The sequence below is a fragment of the Hirundo rustica genome, chromosome 4 (genome assembly GCF_015227805.2).
Source record: "Hirundo rustica isolate bHirRus1 chromosome 4, bHirRus1.pri.v3, whole genome shotgun sequence".
Classification (NCBI taxonomy): Eukaryota; Metazoa; Chordata; class Aves; order Passeriformes; family Hirundinidae; genus Hirundo; species Hirundo rustica.
Genome location: NC_053453.1, coordinates 56,845,317 through 56,868,898, shown reverse-complemented (window position 1 = coordinate 56,868,898; position 23,582 = coordinate 56,845,317). Strand labels below are relative to the sequence as shown.

The 23,582-nt window shown below is 38.7% G+C and overlaps 2 protein-coding genes across 3 annotated transcripts in view; one reads left to right on the top strand and one right to left on the bottom strand.

Annotated features, from left to right (window-relative positions):
• CHST11 (carbohydrate sulfotransferase 11) overlaps positions 1–10,349 on the top strand; it is a 159,804-nt gene extending 149,455 nt beyond the window's left edge. For both annotated transcript variants that reach the window (XM_040063203.2, XM_040063201.2), the window contains exon 3: positions 5,508–10,349. In XM_040063203.2, the coding sequence (XP_039919137.1) occupies positions 5,508–6,356 (849 nt within the window). In that variant the 3' untranslated portion in view covers positions 6,357–10,349. The remainder of the gene's footprint in view (positions 1–5,507) is intronic.
• A 7,411-nt stretch (positions 10,350–17,760) lies between these two features.
• Positions 17,761–23,582, bottom strand: part of SLC41A2 (solute carrier family 41 member 2) — a 44,772-nt gene continuing 38,950 nt past the window's right edge. Inside the window, exon 11 of the mRNA XM_040061978.2 lies at positions 17,761–19,434. Within this exon, the coding sequence (XP_039917912.1) occupies positions 19,249–19,434 (186 nt within the window). The 3' untranslated portion in view covers positions 17,761–19,248. The remainder of the gene's footprint in view (positions 19,435–23,582) is intronic.

Genomic DNA, 23,582 nt, shown 5'->3' with positions numbered 1-23,582 from the left:
TGTATAGCACATATATACACTGAGTAGTTATGGATGCAAATTGTAAAATTGTCTTAAAATAGTCTAAACCATGCTTGCAACTTCAAGGCTTTCCATCAAGGTTGCAAGAATCTTATTCACACCTTTCATTTGAAAAACAGGATTGGAAACATACTTGCATGTAACCTCATGCTCAAAAATCCTCCACCCTTTTTAGCATCTGGAAAAACAAAAGCAATACTGAAAAAAAAAAATTGTATATTGAATAACAAACACCATTCTAGAACTCAGGAGGGTGTAATTGATGGGCTGGGGGAAGGAGAACTGAGAAAAACTGAGATTTCAGACAAATGTCTCTCTCGATGTCACACAAACAGGACCATTAGTGCCACCTATAGTTAGTCTGACAGTTCTCACTTTAAGACCTACCTTTCTGTGGATTCTGAGGCTGCTACACACACCCCTTCTGAACAAATACTATTAAGAAGAATCTGGTGGAGATGAGCTCTGGTTTGAACAGTGCTGGATAGACCCAGCTGGGTGTCAGCTGATTTTTAATTGATGGACCACAGATGAGGGGAACTCTGCAGCAGCTTGCACAGTTCTAGCATAGAATGCAAACCAAACCTCCAAACACGAACGTAACTGAAGAATTAAAGGCAGATGCAAAGGCTTCATAAAGGCAAAATTGAAGATAAAAACCAGTTTAGCAAGGAATGGGCCTGCAGACGCCATTCACAATATTTATCCTCTTTATTCCATGCTCAACTAATTTGGATAATTTTGCCCTTCAGTCTGCCATGATCAAATGTCATGTAAGCAGTCACAGCATAGGCTGGTTACAGTAATAGAGAACTAGCTTTAGGCAATGCAATAGAAATAAACAAAACCCTGCCTGACAGATGTGGAGGGTACTGCTTTCCACCATAATTATTAGAGAGAGACAGAGTGTAATTAATGGGCTTTTTGAGTGACACTTCAGTATTTCCATTCTTCTATTAAGAAAACTGCTTTCAGTGCAGGTACCTATGAATTGAATTGATCTCTGCACCTAGTTTTCAGTACACTACTATATTCAGGAAAAAAAAAAAAAAAAAGATCCCTGTGCTTAAATCTCTACTTGCTGCTTGGCCATCAAGCTTGGAAAGGTCTTCAAAGATTACTTTATCCTGCCGTGCCTAAGTAACCAGAAGGAAATATCTCCCATCTCATTACTCTGGTTTACCTTGAATAACCTTTGCTGTAATGAGTTGATGACTGGCAGTTGGTCAGCATGTGCATTTCTGGTCAGTGTATTCTCTAGTGTTCTCCTCAAAAAGCGCTCCTGCCCCCCTGCACACGCACCCCCACCTTCCACTGAACAGAAGACATCCACATGAGCAGAGTGTGCTGGACTTTCCTCCCTAGTTGTTACTTTGGGACTGATGGAGATGAGAAGCTTGTAGGATCAGTGTCCCCAGACTACTTTTTTCTTTTTCTTCTTTTAATGCCACTGAGCTTAGAAGTCTCCCGCTGCTCATGTTGCTTCACTGTTCAGCTTGGTTGCTGCATCAGAAAAGGAAGGAAGGCTTTGATCTTGACATGCCCTTATTCTCTGTCCCCCTTTACAACTTCTGCAGGAAAACAAAAACACGGTTAAGTGCATCTCTAGTGTCAGTCCTTTTAGGGAAGAACAGATGCTTTCATCAGATGTCTTCCCAAAACCTTTAATGCCCTGATGAAGTCCAAGTTGAACTGTCAGAGGACACAACTGAGCACTGATTTTATCACCATCCCCACACTATTCTCAGGGTAATCTGCACACAGTCTTAAAAGTGTCCTCTCCCAAAGTGGATTTAGGCCATGACTTACTGTGGTTTCTAGAACAGGGGTCAGCAGGGACCTCTGGTAATGAGTACGGGCACAGCCATCAGTATGCAGGCAGCAGCTGCACGCTCACAACTCTGTTGTAGCCACATCTGTTACAGCTTTGGAGAAAGACAGTCCATGACTCTATTTGTTTGTCTTGTCCTTCACCATCCATGGGTTTAAAGATACCTGTTCCTTGGATCTCTCTGGTTGCTTAAATTTGTGGGGTATATTTTCCTCATTAGCTGTGAGCACATTTGCATTTTTTCCTCGGCCACGTGGACCTCTAGTTTAAACAACTGTATTTCCAGTCTCATTTAAACGTACTGTTTCCCCAGTTCCCCTCACCAGCTTCAGGAGTGAAATTGTTATAGCTCAAGAGCCTTGCCTGTAACTTTAAATGGAAAGGAACCATATTACCATCAGCTACCTGACTGTTAGTGTACAGTTTCAAAATACTAAATTGAAAATGCTCTTATGATTACCTTCCATGGTGCTGTAGATTCTGGACATGTAGAGCATGTCCTCTGTGCAAAGGAGAGTTTGGTGGTTCTTTCAGGATTCCATTAAAGGCTCTCAGGTGCCTTACCTGACCTTTCATTAGAGCAGGTTCAGTTTGGCTTTCCTATCAGCCTCTCCTTCAGCAAGAGGGCTGTTCCCATCCAATCTTGAGGAGAGCCAGCAGGACTCTGTGTCTCTGAGGGAAGCAAGTAGGTCAGCTCTTCCAGGGTGCATCAGGTATGTTAGCTGCAGAAGAAATGGGCTTTGATACACTTGGCATTGTTCTAAGACACTCACTAGTTTGGCTTTTTTTTTTTTTTTCTTTTTCTTTTTCTTTTCTTTTTTAGCAAACTGAAGTCAGCAGAATAGAATAAAAAGGAAGTTGAGAGTTGAGCTTTCTATTTCCTACGTGGCCTTTCATCCATCAGCCATACCAAAGGGTGCTGTCATTGATTAGAACTAGACAATCCCCTTCTACTGCTGCATTGTTATTTGATATGTGTTCTGTGTGCCCCCAGACAGGCCAGAGCACATGCACAGCTCGCCCTGGGTTGTTGCTGTATACTTAGTAAATGCATCTTTTATATAATTTCTTCATATTTTTTCCATGTTAAAAAGAGCAAGAGGAAAGTACCACTTGAAAATGCACAAGTGTAATCTTCTAAATGAATTTAATGTAGTACAAACTCATTGGTAATTGCAAATACTAAGGCTACATTTTTCCCCTTACTCTAAATGTCTGAAAATCTCATTAATGTTAATGTATGGGGAAGAAGTGCTTAGCCTATTGATGGAGGAATGAAATCAGGAGCAAAGCACAGCTCTACAGAGATTCATCTGCAGATTAGGGTCTGAAGCAACCATTAGATTATCAAATCTGACCTTCTATCTAATGTAGACCATAGAATCTCATCCACTTAATTCTGTATTTATCCTAAGAACAGCACCAGAAAATCAAATACAGTGCATTAACATATTATAACGTAGCAATATATTCAGGCATTTCTTTCTTTCTTTTTTTTAAATCTAAAAACTGGGGCAAACAGCACTCCTGTGCTATATGATTTTTGATAAAAATCTGCAGGATGAGAGATTTCAGCTTTTTATCTGCAAAGGAGAATTTGTATGTCTGTGTCTTTGCATGAGACTTTTTGTTTACTTCTTTGAAAATTGTTGACTGGTAACTAACCAATATAGAGCCAGTTGAGATCCGCTAGTTCTGTTTTTCTCTGAAGACATCATAAATTGAAATAGGGATTTTTTTTTTTTTCTTTTTTTTAAACAGAAAAAGCAATATTCTTGAAAAATCTGTGTGGTCCCTGACAACTGCTTTCTAGCATCTAATTTGGACACTCCCTGCCAGTCAGTTTTCCTAGGAAGCATGAAGCTTATTTCACATCTAGCTTCTCATCTCTTTGACTATAACATAAAACTGCCCTTGAAGTGCTCCTGGGAAGTATTCAGGGGGGTACCACACACACACAAAAGACAAGCCAAGCTGTCTGAAAGAGCTGCATTGGGCTACTGCACATTTTAACCACTGGCCAGCATTTTACTGAACAGAGGGGCAAAAGAGATGAGGAATCAGAGAATTCAGAGGAGAAGCGGTGGGTGGCACTGTGAAAAATACAGAGGTCCCAGGCTTGGCACATATACTCTCTCTTGTAGAAAAAGTCCTCCTGCCTGGAGTTGAGCTGCACCAGCCCTTCTGTTGCTCATCCCATGGAAACATTTCTCTGCAACCCACCACAGCCCAGATAGAGGGAGAGTCTCTGTTGCTCACATTCTGCAAAAGCTTTTGCTGCCCCTTGGGTGGGTGAAGCTTGGGCTCTTAGTGCTTGGCTGCAACAATGCAATTTCTATTTCCTTTGTCTCCAAAGCTCAGAAATCCGGCGACTGTCATTTTGGAGTTTCATTTGGGTTTTGACTCTAAAGTTCATTTGGATCCTGTTGTTTGAGTTTTGATGTGTTTTTTTTAAATATGGATCATGGCTAACTACTGTTATTGAAAGTATGTATTTGACCTGTGACTGCAGGAACTGGAGGTTCAGTATGAACTCCCAAGCTGGTACAAAACCATTTGCCAAGGACAAAGGGTTTTGCCTGGCATGTGCTGCTTTTGCCTGGTATAATGGCAGGGAGGAAGACCCCTATAACCAAAGGAACACACATAGCAGGTGTATAGAGTCTACATTGCCTCAAATACTTCTTTTCAGTGTCCTGTGATTCATGTTAATTCAACTACAAGATAAATACTTTTGAAAGACTCAGCATAAAAGAAGGAATCTCAGACCTCCTTGCTTTTCAAATAAGAAGGTCAATACTTGCCTTAATTCTTGAAGCTGAGGCAAAATTAATTATTGAGCATAAAGTTCTTTGAAATTCACAGGTAAATCGTGTTAAATAAATGTAAATAACATCACTAAAATCTTCCCACTATTGCTTTGATGCAGTTTATTCTCCATAAGTAATAAGCTATTTGTAGCAGTGAGGATAGGGCTGCACAGCAAAACTCCGTGCCATGCAGAGACACCTCTGAATAACCAAATGCAGGAGCCCTGCACTGGCATAGTCATCATATCTGAATGAATTTTCCTCTTGGAGGGTAGCAGGAATATCCACAAGCTTCATTTATTCTGGTCTTAGCCATATAAGCCATATTCAAGGTCATAGCCAAGAAGCAAGGCATGACTATTAAATTTTCTAACCTAAAAGACACCTTTAAAAAGAACGCACACTGGTTTGATTTTGTCAAATTTTCCAGTATCTTCCTACCCCATCTCAGCAGCAAAAGGTCCAATGCTGCTGTAGCTGTAGGCTGGACTTCAGAGTGAGGGTGAGATTTGTTTTCCATCCCTAAGAGAAGCAGTTGGTCACATCTCAGGATGAGGGTTCTGTAAATACACTTGGCACCATGCTGTGTGAGCACTTGTGCTCCTTCATGTTGTCTTCAAAGCAAAGGTCTGGATGCTCTGTGAATAGCATTTAATCAGTGTGTATCGAGAAGTTTGGAGACCAAAACAGTTCATCTTTGAGAATTGTATCAGTTGTACTCAGCTACGTAATTAATTATTCCACGCAGAGAAAGATCTGCTTTTCTGTGAATTTGTATAATAAGCAAAGAAGGCATTGAGAGTTTCCCAGCCCATGACCTACTGGTGCCTGTGCTTCCTTTGCAGTTGTCCAACACAGCAATTCTTCATCAGATCAGACGAGACCAAGTGACAGACACGTGCCGAGCAAACAGTGTGTCCAGCAGGAAGCGCCGTGTGCTGACACCCAACGATCTCAAACATCTGGTCGTGGATGAAGATCATGAAATGATCTATTGCTATGTTCCCAAAGTGGCTTGCACAAACTGGAAGAGAGTCATGATGGTTTTGACGGGAAGAGGCAAGTACAGTGATCCGATGGAAATCCCGGCCAACGAAGCCCACGTGTCTTCAAACCTGAAGACCCTCAACCAGTATAGCATCGCAGAGATCAACCACCGCTTGAAAAACTACATGAAGTTTCTCTTTGTTCGAGAGCCTTTTGAAAGACTGGTGTCAGCCTACAGGAACAAGTTCACCCAGAAGTACAACACTTCCTTCCACAAGCGATACGGCACCAAAATTGTGAGGCGCCAGAGGAAAAACGCGACCCAGGAAGCTCTGCGGAAAGGTGATGATGTGAAATTTGAAGAGTTCGTGGCGTATCTCATCGATCCACACACCCAAAGAGAAGAGCCCTTCAATGAGCACTGGCAGACTGTGTACTCCCTCTGCCACCCTTGCCACATTCACTACGACCTCATAGGAAAGTATGAAACACTCGAAGAGGATTCGAATTACGTTCTCCAGCTGGCGGGAGTAGGCAACTACCTGAAATTCCCCACCTATGCAAAGTCTACGAGAACTACTGACGAAATGACAACAGAGTTCTTCCAGAACATCAGCTCCTTGCACCAAATGCAGCTGTATGAAGTCTACAAACTTGATTTTTTAATGTTTAATTACTCAGTGCCAAGCTACCTGAAATTGGAATGAGGGATGGGTTGGGGGGAAAGAGGGGAGAGAAAGCCTGTTTTATTTAAGATTTTTATTTGTCATAATAAATATGGAGAATGGGTTATTTTGTAAATTAATATTTTCTTTTTTTGAATGATGCTGCGAGCAGCACAATCAAAATTATTTAAATCAACTGTAAGAAAGGACAGCTCTCTTTGCAGGGTAACGGGATTGTGACGATCTAGCTGTAGAAATGAATAATACTGCTACACTGTTTAAACAAATGTTAATTGTGTTCTCGTGAATTTCATTGAACTTGCATTCCTCCAGTTCTAATTAATGTTATTTATACTTATTTAAAACATTGTCTCTTGGTAGGTTTCACTACAGCAGCAGAGATTCGATAACATGTGGACAAAAGGAGTCCGGTTTTGTGCTTTCCTCAACTGAGCTTGTTCTGGGTAATAATATTCTTCCATTTGCCTTTGATGCAGATAAATACAGGACTGATTCTGGATACCACACACTATGAGAAGAGTGGTGAAAATAAGTTCTTTAGAAAGTGATGTTGCACTCAATACCAATATAAAATCTATCTTTCTAGGCCTGAAAAGGAAAAGTAACTCAGATTTGGGTAGATTCATGATATCTAAAACCCATGACTGAAAGAAATGTGAATGTTTTCCTTAGGAAGAGAAACCACAAACCTTTTGTAAGTCTTAGTTTACGAAGAATATGACCACTCCCACTGTATCTTAATTTGAAGCCTCCCAGCCTAAATGAATTGGGGATGGTCCATCAGAAAGGAATCAGCATTTAGAAAGTGACTTTAAGAGATTTTTTGAACGCCCAAAGCAATTGTCACTGACTTAATTCATATCCAGGTTGGAGCTGTGGGGACCTCCATCCTCTTCAAATCGTGCATCCCCAATTGATTCTAAGATGGGCAACCAAAACTGGCTGGAGAGACACTGGTCATGTTAAGTTGCTATAAATAATCTGGGCATATCATTAGAAAATTCAGTCATCTCCCTGTTGATTCTCTAAGCATGTAAGGTAATGTAAGATTGCTTTCTTCCTACATGCTGGTTTTGTGGCTTTTTCCTAGGGAGAAGAAGAAGCCTTCTTTTTTAGTTGATACCTAAATGCCATTGACAGATTTTTTCCTAAGTTCCAGTGAGCTAGAAATTCATCTAAGTCATCTCCAGTGTAAGACCATGACTTTTTTCCTTAAGGGGAATGGCTCAGTAGCAGTTGTTTCACGATTAACAGCTTTTTGGGATGGCAGATTGTTTTGGGTAAGCAAATAGTAATCCATACATAGCAGATAAACAATGAAAAATGGGAATTCAGTGTGGATCTCTTAGCCAGACAGTGGGAGCAGGTCACGCTTCTCCAGATGTTTGCTTCCATTGAATGCAGGTGAGGGAATGTTCTGTAGCCACCTCGGCGCCCACAGGCAGCTGATGAGCAAAAGGAGGCAGAGGCTAAATTGAGGCACTTGTGAAAATATAAAATCTGTTTCTAAGTTGATAGATGGTTAAAAACGGGGGGTTTAACTTGTCTGCATGTCAATCTTATGATCAAAACAAACCCTTTCAAAAATGACTGATGATTTAAATAAACTCAGCTGAAGGCAGAGCTGTTTCAACAGTATCAGAGCCAGATCCTGAAAAATGTCAAATTGTACAGTAGCCAGTAATATCCACTGAATTATATTAGTTTCCAAGACATAGATGTGATTAAAGAAGAAAAATAGTTTGCATTTTATGTGATAAAAGTGAGTCGCTGAATAAATCTCACTGAAAAACAAATTAACATAACAAACAGCAACTGAAGTCCTTTCACAATAGGATTTGGTCTTAGGCAGGATTCAGGTCATTATACAAATAAATCTCTTATCCATTCTGGAACAGCCACAGTTTTCATAAAGCAGGCCCTATTTAGAACCTGGAGCCCTGGACCAGTGGCTGAGAAGGGGCTGGCTGGCTGTGTCTGACCCCTCTGAATTCCTGATCCATTGCTGATTGCTGGTTGTTGTTTTACTTTAAAGCAGTTAGTCTCATTTAGAGTATTCAGGGCTGCTGCAAGTGCCTCTCACGGTGTGCCCTGGCTCTCTTATGTTACTAGTTCAGTGGTGGTATGTTTGTTAAAAAAGCAGCTGTCTGAGGCAGGTTCCCCTTTCCCTGCCCACCAATACTTCCTACAAGCTGTTTGTGTGCTAGTTTGGTCTTGCATCCCACAGTGCTCATATTTTGGTCCAATATTCTTCTCAGCTGGCCGTTAATCCATCCAACAGAATGTGATGTGATTTTTTTCATTTAAAACAAAAATTGCTTCAGAAAGTAAATATTCAAAGAACAGGGTGTGCTTCCCCCTTTCTTTTTTGTACTTTTCTCTGGCATCATCACCACATTTTTATGCGTTCTGAAATATTCTCTGTAGTTTCACGACTTTGGAGACACAAAACCTCTGTATGGTAGCTGTGATAGAAAAGCTTTGGGTCCAAAACACATTCAGGAGATGTGAGGGGTGACTGTTGCTCCAGCTGGGATTTTTAGCAACAGCTTAGGTTTGGATTGCCCAAATTCTGGCTCCCCACAGAGGGTAGCTCTACAGGTGGATGCTCAGCACTGAGAAGGCTTTTATGTGGACTTCACTGGGTGCTTGAAGTCACTTGCTTTTGAAAAACCTTGATCCCAAACTACTACAACCTGGCTATTTAGTGTGTTATATCTATTTTGAGGTGCTGTGAATGGGCTGTAGATCTGTGTTTAGAATGAGCAGATGACATGCTGCATACGGTCATGTCCTGTGCAGTGAGCAGCGAGCCCTCACCAGCTCAGAGCAGGAGGACAAATGTTGAGGATTAGCCATTTCTTTTGGTCTGTTGGGTGTGCTGTTTTGTCTGAGCCAAAACCTCTCTTTCCACTGTAGCTATACAGGAGGACATTCAAGATTGTTCATGCTCATGTCAGTGACCTGGCGGCTACCACCTGCAGTGGGAGGCAGCCAGGGAATGGGGTTGGTTTTACCCTCTAACTCTCCACTGGGTTTCCCAGCTGGAGGAGAAGAGGAGCTGGTCTGCTCTTGAGTTCTGCCTCTCTCTTGGCTCCATTTCTGCTGTGGCCACAGCTGATCCCGGGAGACAAACAGGCAGCACAGAGCCACAGCAAAATGTAAAATACAGATGTGCCCGTGGGGCCACCCAGAAAGCTGCTGCTGTAGAAGAGTGTGCATTAATTGTGTCAAGTAGTGATGAGCACAGAGAGAATCCAGTGGGAGAATTCCTGCTCCCCACCTCTGTCCCAAGCCCCCTCAAAGCTGCTGGTGCAGTGATCCTCGTCTCTGAGCAGCTGATGCCTCCCTGTCATTTGGCAGGGCCAGCGCTGAGCCCGGCAGTGCTGGTGGCTCTGTACTTGGCACGATACCCACAGCCGAGGGGTCATTCCCCGCGATGGCCCCTAGCACCTTAACCGGGAGTGCAGGCTGGATTTGGCCCATCTGAACATGGGGGTGACTTCTGAGTGGTGGGATGTCCCCCCAAATCTGGCTCAGTCCATGCTTCAGCCTCTTCATAAACCACGTCCATTATGACAGAAATGTGCAAACTGCCTGAACCATGCGCTGTGAAATAAATAATCCACAAGCAGAAGTGCTTTTAGAAGTAAGTTGACCCCAGATGTTTTAGGGTTTCACTGTAGTCTGCTGCACTTTTCAGGTACAAAAAGGGACTGTCCTTACTATTACTCTTGTTACAGAGAGTGTTATTTTCTTACATGCATGCACAATACAATGTGTACGAATAATTTAACATCAATGTGGGGTTGGATTTTTTTTTTTTTTTTACCTATTTGTATGCAGTAGAAGGCTTGTTGTAGAAAAGTATCTCCTCATACTTAAATATACTGTTAATAAAGAAAAAAAGATAAATTATACATTGCCAACACAAGTGTGAACTGCTCATGAATCTTTCCTTAAAAAAGCCATTCAAGCCTGATTATTTTTCTAAGTAACTTGAATTAAATTGAAGAAAGAAAATTCCTCTCTGTGTGCTTTATTTATGGCTCCTGCTTTCAGGGCAGATTTTTCAGGCTGGGATTTCTGTCTGCACAGCTTTGCTTTCTCACCTGCCTTACTGTATATTGTAGGCAGGACCCACTGAAAACTCAAAATTATCTACTCCTGTGGAGCAGGAGAAATCCCTTGGTGTAGTGTGGGTCGGGGGCAGAGCAGCCAGGGAACCCAGCCCGGGCAAGGGGAACCAGCAGTTGCAGAACTCAACCACGGAGGGAGGGAGGGAGCTGGGGGCTTTACAAAATTGAAATCACATGCACACAGACCCAGAAGCTTCCGTTTTTGGAGTAATGGAGAAAGAAATTGCCTCTCTGCACAGCCTTTGGGTGCACAGCTTTTGGGTGATTTCCTTCATTGCTTGTAAGATAGTGGAGAGAAAAGACCAGTCCCTGATACTGCCACAGAGAGTGACAAAACTGGATTTGCACCAGTGGAAGGAAACTTAAGGATTTGTCCTTTTGGCAAGCCTCAATTTTCCCATTAAACAATTGCAAATTTACAAAATCCCTTCCTGTTGGTACCCAACAGCTGCCCCGTGGTACCAACCTCAGGCAGCTGCTGTAGGACAGGGAAGCTGGCAGCAGCAGGGTTGGGAGCAGCACCCTGGCACCAGGACATGGATGTGGAGCACTGGGGCATGTGACAAAGTGGCAGGATCCTGCACAGCTGAGGTGTCCTCCAGCCCAAATAAGAGATTAAGTCCAGTAGAGATGATGCAAAGTTTGAAGAAAGACTGTTCCTGTGGTCATAACATGCTCCCTGTGCAGGCGTGAACTCCAACACTTCCAAACCTTTGTTTGGATGAAAACGCATTTCCATTTTATTACGAAAGAAGTAAAAACATGGGGAATGGGATGGAAAAGAGAAAAAAAAAAAAAATCAAGCAAACACAGCCAGCAGCAGAGCAGAAACCAGAGCATGGGCTCGCCAGCCAGCAGCACTGTGCCTTTCACTGGCTGTGTTACACACCAGCACGTACGGGACTCCTGATGCCACACAAAAATATCTTGCTTTTCCAGTTGCATTTACAACTTTGCCAAAGTCTGAAAAATTTGATATATTAGAGTTTGGGTTTATTTCTCGGTGCACTGAAAGACGTATCCAAGTGCCACCTCCCCAGATTGCATGCTAATCAGTTTTAAAAGGAAATCTATGTTAAAGGAGGAAAGCTCAACTTCATCTTCTCTATTAGCATGACAAGAAGCCAGCTCTTTCCCCTATGACTTGAAATGTCACTCTGCTGGTGTGCTTATCTCTGGACTCTGAGATTCAACTCACTGTCAATAAAAAAACTTCTGCTGGCTAAGTCAGAGGCATTTAGGGCCAAGAGTAGTGACTTACTCATTGAGGAAAAAATACAGAAAATAATATTGTTCCTTTATCCATTGTTTAAAATATATTTAGCCAATATTTTAATAACATTGCTGACTTTGACATTGACTTCCTTTTTTTTTTTTTTCTAATTTTTTTTTCCTTTTTTTTTTTTTCCCTGAGTAAAAGCAACCTAACATTTCTTTAGGAGTTCAGGAGCACACACCCTACCACTATGCAACAGATGGACAGATCATTTTGGAAAATGAGATATAGCACTTGCAGTAAAATTATGTGGGCTTGAAAATCTCATTTCAATCAGAGTTTTTAATTAAAAAAAACAAATAACAAAACAGCAAAGCACTTTTCCTCAGTCAGAGAGAAAAAAAAATCAATCCAAAGTTTATGCCCTGGTTTCTCTTTTTTTCACTAATACATAAAGCTGTCAAGGTAACACACAGCTGAATAATAACAGTTTAACCATTAGGCTTTGGCTTATTCTAAAAACTTGAATTTTACTGTGACAATTCATGACTTTTTAGCAGAAAGAGCTCTCTGTGCTGTCAGCAGATATTTGCAGCCCTACATCAAGTCAAAATCTGCAACCCACAGCAGCCCCAATTTCCCATATAAGCTTGTGTAAAGTCAGGGTTTGACCTTTACCGAAGCCTTTCTTAGGCTCAATTTATTCAGACTTCCATCGGCAGATAACTATTCTAGCTAAAACTGATTTAGTTTTATGTCTAAAGTAGAGGGTTATTTTAAAAGTGATTGCTCTATGAATGAAATCAATCACTGCATTTTTTACTATTTTTTAAACTTCAAAGAAATTAATTTAGAAAGAAAGGTCAAATCAGAGCAAGCAACCATGCTGTGGAGAGACAAGCACTGTTTGCAGAGGTGTCCAGGAAAATGCTGAGACCTCCATTCAAGAAAAACAAAATATATTCCTTTCAGGAATTACGGCTATTCATGATTTATTAAGAAATTTGCCTCCAGTTATATGGAAGGACATAACAACTTCACTAGCTTGAATTAATTTTACAGTGTGCTTTTCTAGTTTATGGTGGAAATGTTCCTGCTCTGTGTGCAATATGATTTTACATGCTAGATGTAGAATTCCCAAAGCAGATGCTTTTAAAGTCTTTTTCCCTTAGAAAAATGTAAAAAATTAAATCCGCATTTTTTTAATGAAAAAGCTCTTTAAGTCAATGGTGCAAAGATTAGAAGGAGGCACAGCTTAGTGCAATTCAGGTGAGAAATTAAGTTCTGTATAGCTGTGGAAAAGCAGAAAAAGCTCTCTTATTCCTGGTCCTGTGTTGGAAAAGGGATTCCAGATTATTCTGTGGCTTTCAGAGGCTTCCTGCAAACAGGGAGACAGCTGCCCTCAGAGCATATAGAAGAGTGCATGGATCTTCCCTAGTCCAGAGAGCTGTAAGCCATAACTCCCTAAAAGCAGAAATGGGGGCGGGGGAAAGAAATCTGCTTTTATGTGGGGCAAGAGCTCTCTATATAGGTATGGCCAGGACAAAATGGATTACAAATAGATATCCTTGTCTGCAGGAGACTTGACCATGACCAGAAAAAGACAAGACAACTAAAAAATGAGCTTTTGCAAAACACCTCAATTCCATAATATTCCAGAAAGCTGGATGCAATGTAGTTAGAGCTGAATGGGAATCAACCACCAGAAAGGTGAACATTCATTAGTCTCATGGCTCATGTCATTGCGAGAGGGTTCCTATGGTAATAGGACATTTATCTCCTTGTAATGAGTGCTAAAAATGTTTGTTTCTCTTAGTGCCAGTCTAAAAGCTACACAAATTCCAGAGGTTCACCAGCATTTGTGCATTCACATGCTTTAATGCCAAGGCTTTACAGTCAGGCTCAAAGCAGGGGGGTTATTTCTCCTTGAGGAGCTCTTGTCAGTCTCAGGTACGAGGCACATAACCACACATGGGGTCTAACAGAGCTGCATTTCCTGCTCTTTGGCTCAGGAACATTACAGTGCTTCCAAAAAGTATTTTTAAAAAGATGAAGCACCTTTCTAATGTGGGAATAGAGCAAAAGCCAGCTAGAAGTGAAACGAGGGAATAGGTATGTCTTTTTGGATCTGAATTCACAGCATCTTAGAGCTTTCATTTTGGACAAGTAACATGCAGGATTTTTAAAGGTTTCTTTTTTTTCAAAGGCCTTGTTCTCTGCTGTTACAGGGGAGCCACAGTCCCCATACACGTGATAGACTTAGACACTACCACAGTACTTAGAGCCTCAGTGGGCTGGGTCTAAAAAAGCTGCAATAGCAAAGCATGAGGATGAAATGAATGAGAGAGAGCTGATGGGCCAATCTTCATCTATCAGCCTAATACAGAGCCTGCTTCTGTCTCCAGATCATCCAAACTTTTGTCCAAAAATTGGTACCTGAGCTGATCCCAGTTACCTAAACGTGGTCAAGCTTAGCAAGCTCACTTTGCTTCTGGAAATCCTCCAGACTCCAGAGGTATTTATCTATTTTTAGTGAAAGCTACCCTTCATCTCCCTAGAACCAGAATTAATCAGACATGTCTGGTTTTCTATATTGTGAATAAAAATTGGTTCAGTCTTCAAACCAATTGACATGAAGTATGTCCTGATGTTACTCCAGAACTCTAGATACTATAAGGTAATAAAATAATTTGTTGTGTCAGCGCTGAGAAAACAAAAACAAAAAGGGGGAAAAAAGGGCTTTGGATGATCTGAAGTTAACCACAGTGTGAGGATTCATAGGAAAGTAGTGGATGATTTCTTCTCAAGTATAAAACAAGTACTGTTGTTCATAACTTTTGAAATACCATTTAGAATGTCAGATTTATTAAAATACTATTCTACTGTACATTGGGACATGGCAACAATTTCATTAAGCTGAACCAGGAGATGACAGAAAAAAGTTAGTAAGCAGACAAAATCTTTTAAAAGATCCTATTCATAGCAAAACTTAGAATATAAATGTGAGAATTTAGTATTATTAAATCCTGAGGATTTGTTCAGAAATCAGTAGATGTCTACCATATAATGAATTCAGGACTTCATTTGCACCCTATTTCACTTGCAAAAAGCAGATTTAGAATTATTCAAGGAAAGCCCTTCCTTGACCTTTAAAGACTTTAAAAGCAACTCTTGAGGAGGAAACCATCTCCCAAAAGAGCAAGCTGAAGAATGCTAAGTAAGGAAGAAGCATATTTCAAGTATAGTTTGGACTGAGAAATAAAAACAGAAACAGAAGATATGGTGAACTAGCCTGCATATTAAATAAACAACTGGCAGGACTTGAAATCAAATAATTCCTTAGCTGCAGAGAAGGTAAAGCACATCTAGCACATTCGAGAACACAATTAAAACAATGTCTGATATAGCAAAAAATCTAGCCAGAAAGAAAAGAAAAATCCTACTAAGAGACTTCACAGCACCTCCAATCCTTCGGTACTGTTTGTGAATGTTACTGTACTTTTTTTCAAAGAAGATTATTATAATTCAATTACCATATTCTGTGCCATTTTCTGCACCTCTGAAGAGACGATCTCATTTGCAATAGCAATTTTACCATTACAATAATAATAAGGAATTTCAAATGCTTCATTTCACAAAGTACTTATACTACTGTTTCCTGACATGTATTCCAAGCTATTCTTGCACTTATGAGAGCTTTTTGTGATGCTCACAACTGAAGTGAAATAGCAAATACGTTAAAAAGATGATAGGTCTTATTTTGAATCCTGATTCTACATTTGTAAAGCCTTAATCCGCATACTCTTCTAATCTTTGCATGAGAAAAGTCTAATTTTGTTAGCAAATTGTAAAAAGGAATGAAATTAATTTGCAGTTTCTCATCAACATTCTAAAAATCCCAGTGAAATTAATATATTAACCATGGGAGTGGGAGATAATTTTGCCAATTTAAACATCACAGATTAAGACAAGGTGTACAGTAATGCTATAAAAATCAAACTATTGATCTACTTATGTTAAAAGATGAATCCTCCCCTATGTCAAACAGCATAATAAAGCAGAGGAACAATCCTGGCTGTATGATTACTCTAAAAAGAAGCTGGAGTCATTCAGTAGCTCACTGGAATGATAATTTTCAAAGCATTACACAGGAAAACATGTGGTGTGAAACACTACTGACTCCACATTTCAAAGCTGCACCTGGCTGTACTTTACAAATGAGATTAGCCCTTTCCATGCACGCTCACAGAGCCATTGAGATGGTCACAGAGTCCTTCAGAATGGAAAATTACACACATTTCCAACAACCTGCCTGGACTTCTACTTACCTTAGAGATATTTCTGAAGTAGAGGGAAGCAAAGAGCAGACAGTAAGAACGGCCAAACAAGAGCACTCCAAGAGTTGCTCAGCATCAGGTTACGGACAATAACTTGTAAAGCAAACCACCTGCAGCCGCTGGCTGGTCTAGCTCATCAGCAGGATGAAAATGGAAGAAGTTCCAGGAGGAGCTTTAGGATGACCCACAACTTAAATGATGTGAATGAGCTGATATAAGCAAGAATCAAGGGAAGTGCTCCCTGCTGACTCAAAAGCGAAGAGATGTGAATCAGCCACAGCCCTGATTAGGCAGATTATAAAAGAAGGTTTGAAAGAATCTTCTGGCAGGCTGAAAGGAGGAAAAGACTTAATGAATTTTAATACCCAGAGTCATCATTTTATCTGCAAGATTATAAAATATGGCTGCTTTGATAACAAGAGACAATAACATCTCAGGATGTCCCTTTCAATTGTATGTTTTAAGCAGTACAAAAAGCACACTATTCTCTGACAGAATTTCTGCTAACATTTCTTACCCACACATGCAGTGAAGTAATTCACTATTACTGGGCTTGTTTAAAAAATCAAGTAGGTGGAACACTGTGAAGAGGTTGACTTGACTAAAGTTAAAATTGGTTTAGGGAGTCCAGCTTTTGAGTAGTTGAAAAAATTCTCTGGTATCCAAGCACTCTTTTGTGCCACCTCCCATATTATCCTCATGGCTGGAACACATGAAATGTGGCAAGAGCTTTTTGCCTTCTTAACACGACGTAGCAGAGTTTACAAAGCCTGTAAGTTCCTAAATTGCTGCTTTCACACAGGAATCAAACCCCTTTCCTCATCCTAGATCATTTATTCCTCGTTCTTCCAGATGTCAAGGTTTTCCCTCTTCAGTGTTGCACTTCTTTCCTCACTCAAGCTCCTCTTTAATCATATCTGAGAACATTCTTTTTTCCCCCTCACTTCCACCCTTCCCTAAAGTATCTCTTTTTACACCTCTTCCCCAAGTCTTTTCAACACAAGTGATATTTTTCTTCCCTTTCTGAGAAACAAGTTTGGCTGTGCCTTTTGATTCTTTTCTCCAAATAACTTCCTTCTGTTTGCTCTTGACTCTCATCATGAATGCTGTGTGAAAGTTTGCACCTTTTTCTTTCCCACAATATGAGTTTTGCTCTCTCAACCATGCAGAGGACTTTCCCCTTTTTGAAGTACCAAAATTTCCCATTACACTTTCCCATCACTTATTGCTTCCAAGCCCAGATTATTTCAGTCTGGCAATATATTTCCTTTTTCAAATTTTACTTCATTTGATCCATGTAACATTTCTTGCCCAGTCTGGTGATCTAAACAGTCACATTGTACCAACAGTTGCTTATTTACTGGGAAAATATTTAGGATAATAATCACTAAGGATGCCATGACTAAATGCTACAAGCCCCTCATGCATTGGATAAGCACAGATCACAAGTATCTCAAGAAATTTTAATTTTTAAGAATCCTGTAATTCATTTAGAAATTACCTTAAAGTCCAGTAACTCTAATAAGTGCTTAAAATGTCAGTTGAGTTGATTCAGATGGCAGTTCTGACAGAATTTTTTTAAAAAAATTGCATCTACAGCTGTATCAAAAATAAATAACCATTATTGCAAAAAACTGAGTTATTTCTATTCCATTTTGAACAATTTAATAATATTTCCTGCAATGCTACATACAAGAAACTATTTTAAATAACATTAATACAAACTAAAAAAAGTCAGAGAACCTGAAGTAAGAAAGATTCCATCTTTCTCTCACATAATAAAAGACATAATACATATGATTCAATCAAACAACTATATTATAATAACAGTAAGAAAATGCTTAATTAAAAATGTTTAAATGAGGGAGCTAAAATCCAGGCATCTAAATCCATGTGTAGGCACTGAATAGCTGGTTTAATTTTCAAAGTTGCAAACACTTTGAACTTCCAAATAGTTTAAGGTGACCGACACATATAGAAGTCCCATTAACACTTACCCACGTAATCTACTCATCTGAGTAGGTCCATCAAATTAAAAAGCATTTGTATGCAGACAGCACACGACTAATGTTTACAGGATCAAACCATATGCTGATATATGGATTCAGTTGTCTAATTTAAATCTCAAAATTTAAAGCTTTCAATCACAACACTTAAAACACAATTTGTTTATTTCAATATGCATTTAGGATTTATTTTATAGTCTTTAAAAACATATGCTATGAGGAACTCCTAGTATATTTTAAAATAGAGAAATTAGTACCTTTTTTTTCAAAATGGAAACCAGAGTCCTCATGATCAATGTATTATTTGAAATATTCAGGTCTACAAATTAGAGAAATTATGGAGAAGCCATAAATCTCCTTATTGACCATATTATTTGCATGGCTTGAAAGTAGAGATTTCTGCTTAGAAATTGATGACATAGCTCTGGAATTTGAGAAGTTTATACAACTTCCTAAGTGCTTATCAAAGAAACTTCATATTTTATACTGCAAGTTTCAAGCAGGGATCAGTATATACAGTTAAATCAACACCTCTAAATTCTTCATTAAAATCAGGACACTGGCCATTACACCACCATTAATACCAGTTAGTTAAACATCTTTTCAGTTCCTAAATGAACATACACTTTTCAGCACAAGGAGTTTTAATCACTCACCCATTATTATTGACCAGGTCAGTGTCACATCATTATTTGCCGTTATTATTTTTGTTCTAATAAATCCCAACAGCAAAATAATTAGGTTGCTCATTTTAGCACAAAGAAAACGGGCTCAGTCCTGCAGACACTTTTCAAGGGTCTAATTTTATAAACGCTGAAGGTCATATTCTTCTACAGAAAATAAAGCCTGCGACAAAATGTGTGGACCATAACAGTCCTTATCGGTATCAAGTCTGCAAAGTACAGCACTAAAATTGCAAAGTAATCATCAACTCTTTAGGCAATTTAAAACAGGGATTCATCTGCCCTTCATCGTGTCTGCTCAAATATCTTGAAGCTTCCACCAATTCACCTCGGTTTCATAACAGAGCTCTCAGGTATCTTAGTTCCATCCAAGTTTTTAAAAGCAAACCAAACTAAAATCATTAAGGCTTTTTTCTGTCTGTGTCAACTGGGTTTACTTAGACCAAAAGGAACAAACACTTTGAGGACCCTCAAGTGGAGTGATCGGTCTTGTCCCATATTCCAGGAAAAGTCATTGCATCTGTTGGAGTAATTAGTCACCAACATCACCATCTCTGTCACCTATGAGCCACAGAAAATGAAAACCTAGGGCTAATAAGGCAGTTCCAAGCAGATCTCCCAGCGCGGTAAGATAAGGGATAGAAAAGCTGTCAGGGTCTTTTCCCTTTTTCCAGAAGTGGTGCACCATCCAGTCAGCAATCCACAACAGGGTAAATACCTACACAACATCAAGCAAACAAAATCTGTATTATTATCAATTCAGTTACATCAAAAGGAAGGAAACAGCCAACATTATTGTCTTCATACTAAACCGAAGTGTTGTATACCGTTGCTTTTGAAAAATATAAATAATTAATATGAATGAACTTCAGACAATTAAAGCTCCCCACGACCAGAGAGAGGGATTCGTAGCCAATTTCTCTCAACCACATGCACTGCTGGAAGGAACGTTCTGAATTACTGACAGCATTTTTTACCCAGACTGTGCTTGAGGACTTCTGAAAATGGCAAGAAAAGCCAAAAAAGTTCCAGCAAACACATAAATCACTTCTCACACAACACATCAGTCTGTACAGAGAGAGCATAAGTAGGGCTTTGAGATAATTCAGAACCAAATCATGTTGCCCCATGTGAATGCACTCAACCCGGGCATAATTCCTGTTTGCACAGGTCTAGCACTGACCTGGAATCAGATGTGATACAAAGAATAACAGGTCAAATTAAGAACAGTTTCAGCTGGGTTGTGTGAACTTCAGAAAATGGCCTAGAATCTACTTTTATGCCTGAAATACCATCTTCAGCCCTTCTGTATTAAGGCACACCTGCAATATACATTATGAAATTGTCACTCCAGGCTGAATTTGTCCCAAAGTAAAAGATTAAATTCCTAACTGTGAATGTCTGAACATTTGAGACGCTTGATCTTCATACCAAAGGTATGCATAATTATTATTCCAATTTTAGAAAAGAATCCTTTCAATGTTACACAGCTGTATGATAAAGGATTCTGGTTCAGTGGAATCATGTGGTGTGGAATGGCACAAGATGAATGGAGAAAGGACAAGTAACTGAGTTCCATTTCTTCTCATAGCTTCTAAGAAGCTGAGTAAGTTGAAATAAATTCTGTATTTCATGTATTTTTAGCTAATCAGATCTTTAGGAAGGGTAAACTTAAGACATGTACTACCATTATCAACTTTTAAAAACTCTACACTTAAAATAATGTAGGTATCAAAATAATGCAGTATCAAAAGTAGTAAAAAGTATAACAATAATATTTTATTTACTAAATAATCAATTATTGGCATCAAAAGCATGCTTATAAATGTATGCCCTCATTCATTGAAATATTGATCAGATGGTTGCAATACACTTCTCCACTCTAAGTACAGCAAAATTAATGTCATACAAATAATTGTGTTGAAAAATTTTCTCAATTAATCCTTGTTTTGCAAAAGTGTATGTTAAAATACAAGCCTAAATTTATAATTTAAAAAAAAAAAAAAAAAAAAAAAAGAGCGAGAGAGAAAGGAGTATTTGCCTAATGAAAAATGCATGGCTTATTTATATAAATGTATCTCTTGAAAAGGGAACTCTGTAGTCTAAGCTAATTATGCAAGTCCTAGGTGCGCTGACTGGAATCCAAACAAATATATTTAAAACAGATGTTTTCTTTGGAAGACTATCAGATTCCTTGAGTCAGCTCCTTCTTCTTACAGAGACAAAAAGAGGCCTGTTTATAAAAGATCCTGTACATTCCCATCTCCTACAGGATGTGCTCAGAAGACGCTGCAGCGCCCCACATCCAGAATAGTTACTCATGTTCCATTGGAAGATGAGAGCATTCATTCCAAGAAAAATATACACTGCATTTATATAACACAACCAATTAGACATAACATACTCAGTCCAATTTAGATAACAGTATTCACTTTTGACTCTTAAAAATCACGACTTGAAAACCTTTCAGTTGGCTGTATGTCTTCCATCCTGAAATAACTGACTTAGTGCACAGTGTTAAATGGGCAGTTTGGAAACTAAGCTTTTGTGAACCTTCCCAAATAATTATTTTTGCTGTATTAATGTAGAGGTGCACAACAAATGATGCAAATTATTTGTTATTAACAAGCCTGCATTCTGTAAGTCATAAGAAAAATTTATAGCAGATTATATTAACTGGTGCTTGTAACATTACGTGATGGCAATTGGAACTAGTGCTTACACATCGTGGGACTGCAGTTCCAGCCTTCACTTACTTTGGTGAAGAAATAATGCTGTCATCCATCATGCATTTGCATGGCTAGAAACTCACTAACATTTAAGAATTATAGGGCTCAGTCTCTGGAAATGGTTACTCATTTGCTCATATCAGTTTGTAATGCAAGAGAGAATCGATGTGACTAAGACTTTGAGATGATTTTGTTTCTCATCACTGTTAAGAGAAGGTAATCAAAGTCATCAATTAATGATTATTTTGGGGGAAAAAAAAGAAAAGGAAAATAATAAAAAAAGAAAATAAGTGCCCTACTATGAGTTTGCTGAATTTTTGAAAGACAGTCTTGAATTCGAAGTGATAAGTGACTCACAAAGATCTGACAGATTAAAAAAAAAAAGTAGTAAAAGAGAGACTGCAAGATGACACTTTGCATTTTGTGAATTTATTTATCAGTGACAGATACTTCTGTCAGTAAATTGATGCAGATGGCACAGCATACAAACGCTGCATTTCTGCCCTGCACTCATGCTATGAAGAAAGCCTCCCTTCTAACTGAAAACCAGCTGGTTTTGAGGGAAAACATAAAGAGATCAACATCACAGAAAAGCCTAATAATACAGTACAAAAATTAGCTGTTTAGCATGAAATGCTGTAGAAAATTGGTAAGAAAAGCTTGTAAATACATGCAGCACCGTTCAAGATGCAAGCTGAAATTATTTAGCATAGAAATTATTTAATATAGAGAGTTTTCTGCAAAAAAGGAGATGAGTAGTAGCAGAATTATGCAACAAAGCTCTAGGAATTCTTCCAGACTGAAGGATGAAATAACTGCATGGTTTAAGAAAGGGGAAAAAAACCCTAAATGTCTATCCATATAAAAAGATCTGGCTAAGAAAAGGGAGACACTCAATAGTCACTGATCAAGGGAAAAAAAAACAAAAACAAAAACAAAAACAACAAAAAACCCCAACAGCGCCCCAGAGACAGGATTGCAAAATACTAGCAAAATTCCAGATGTTTTGATAGCTTAAAAGGGAAATCATGCTGTATTATTATCATTATTACAGGGAAAAAAATCACAATCAAGAGAGGAAAATGAAACTAAAGGCATGATCAAACTTAGACTGCATTTCTAAAAATCACCCTTCGGTTTCACTGTCAAAAAATGTCTTTGAAAGCAGCAGAATACAGCAATAAGAGTAGGAAGGAGGGGAAAAGTTTGAAAAATCCTAATGATGAAGAATCTAAAAGTAAGGAATATAAGTACTCATATTATTTTGTACAACAAAGGATGGAAATAGGGAGTAATTCTTGATTTAGAACTTTCTGACTCAAATTATGAATGTCAGATTGTAACTGAAATTGAACATGAATACTTAAATATGAGTGAGCTTTACTATTTTGAAAGTTCAGATTGTATGACTGCAAGGCTAGAAATGGGAATATTACACATTATAAAGCAGGGGGTTTTTTCCTTTGTTATTCTGCACAAAATTTACTTTCATTCTTTCAAGGTCTTTAGATACAAATAAAAAAGAAAAGTTAGGTGAAAAAAAGTTATTTTTTATCTTTTTCATGTAGTAGATCTCTATTTCCTCATGGAAATAATTTTTTATGATTGCTAAAATGGGAAATGATTGAAACTCTATTATTTAAAATAAAAATATATAACTCCTTCCAAACATTCTTAATACTGTCCAGGCTTCCTATAGCCTAATTAATAAGTTGCAGGATGCTATATTTTTGTTGTTTCTTTCATCTGGAATGTCCATATGTCATCAGTGTATGCATGTCAAATTCACAGTGATACAAATGTAATATTCATATGAAGAATATTTGTAAAGCAGAGTAGAATTGTTCACTTTTATATTAATTTATACATTAGTTGCTGTGATAAGTGAATTCCAACACCAAGCTGGAAAATTAAACTGCCTGTTACTAGTATTGATGATTTCACCTTTATTTTTTTCCATCTGAAGGTGCATTACAAAATAGTTGCATTCTATTACTTTAGACAGGAAATATAGATGTAAATAAACTGAGGTGACCTCCTTTCAAATGTATTTTAGGTCTCCTTTACTTTCAAAATTACATTGACTCAAAATTTAGCCATAACTTCCTCATGAAAAGATCCTGCAATTACTAGATAA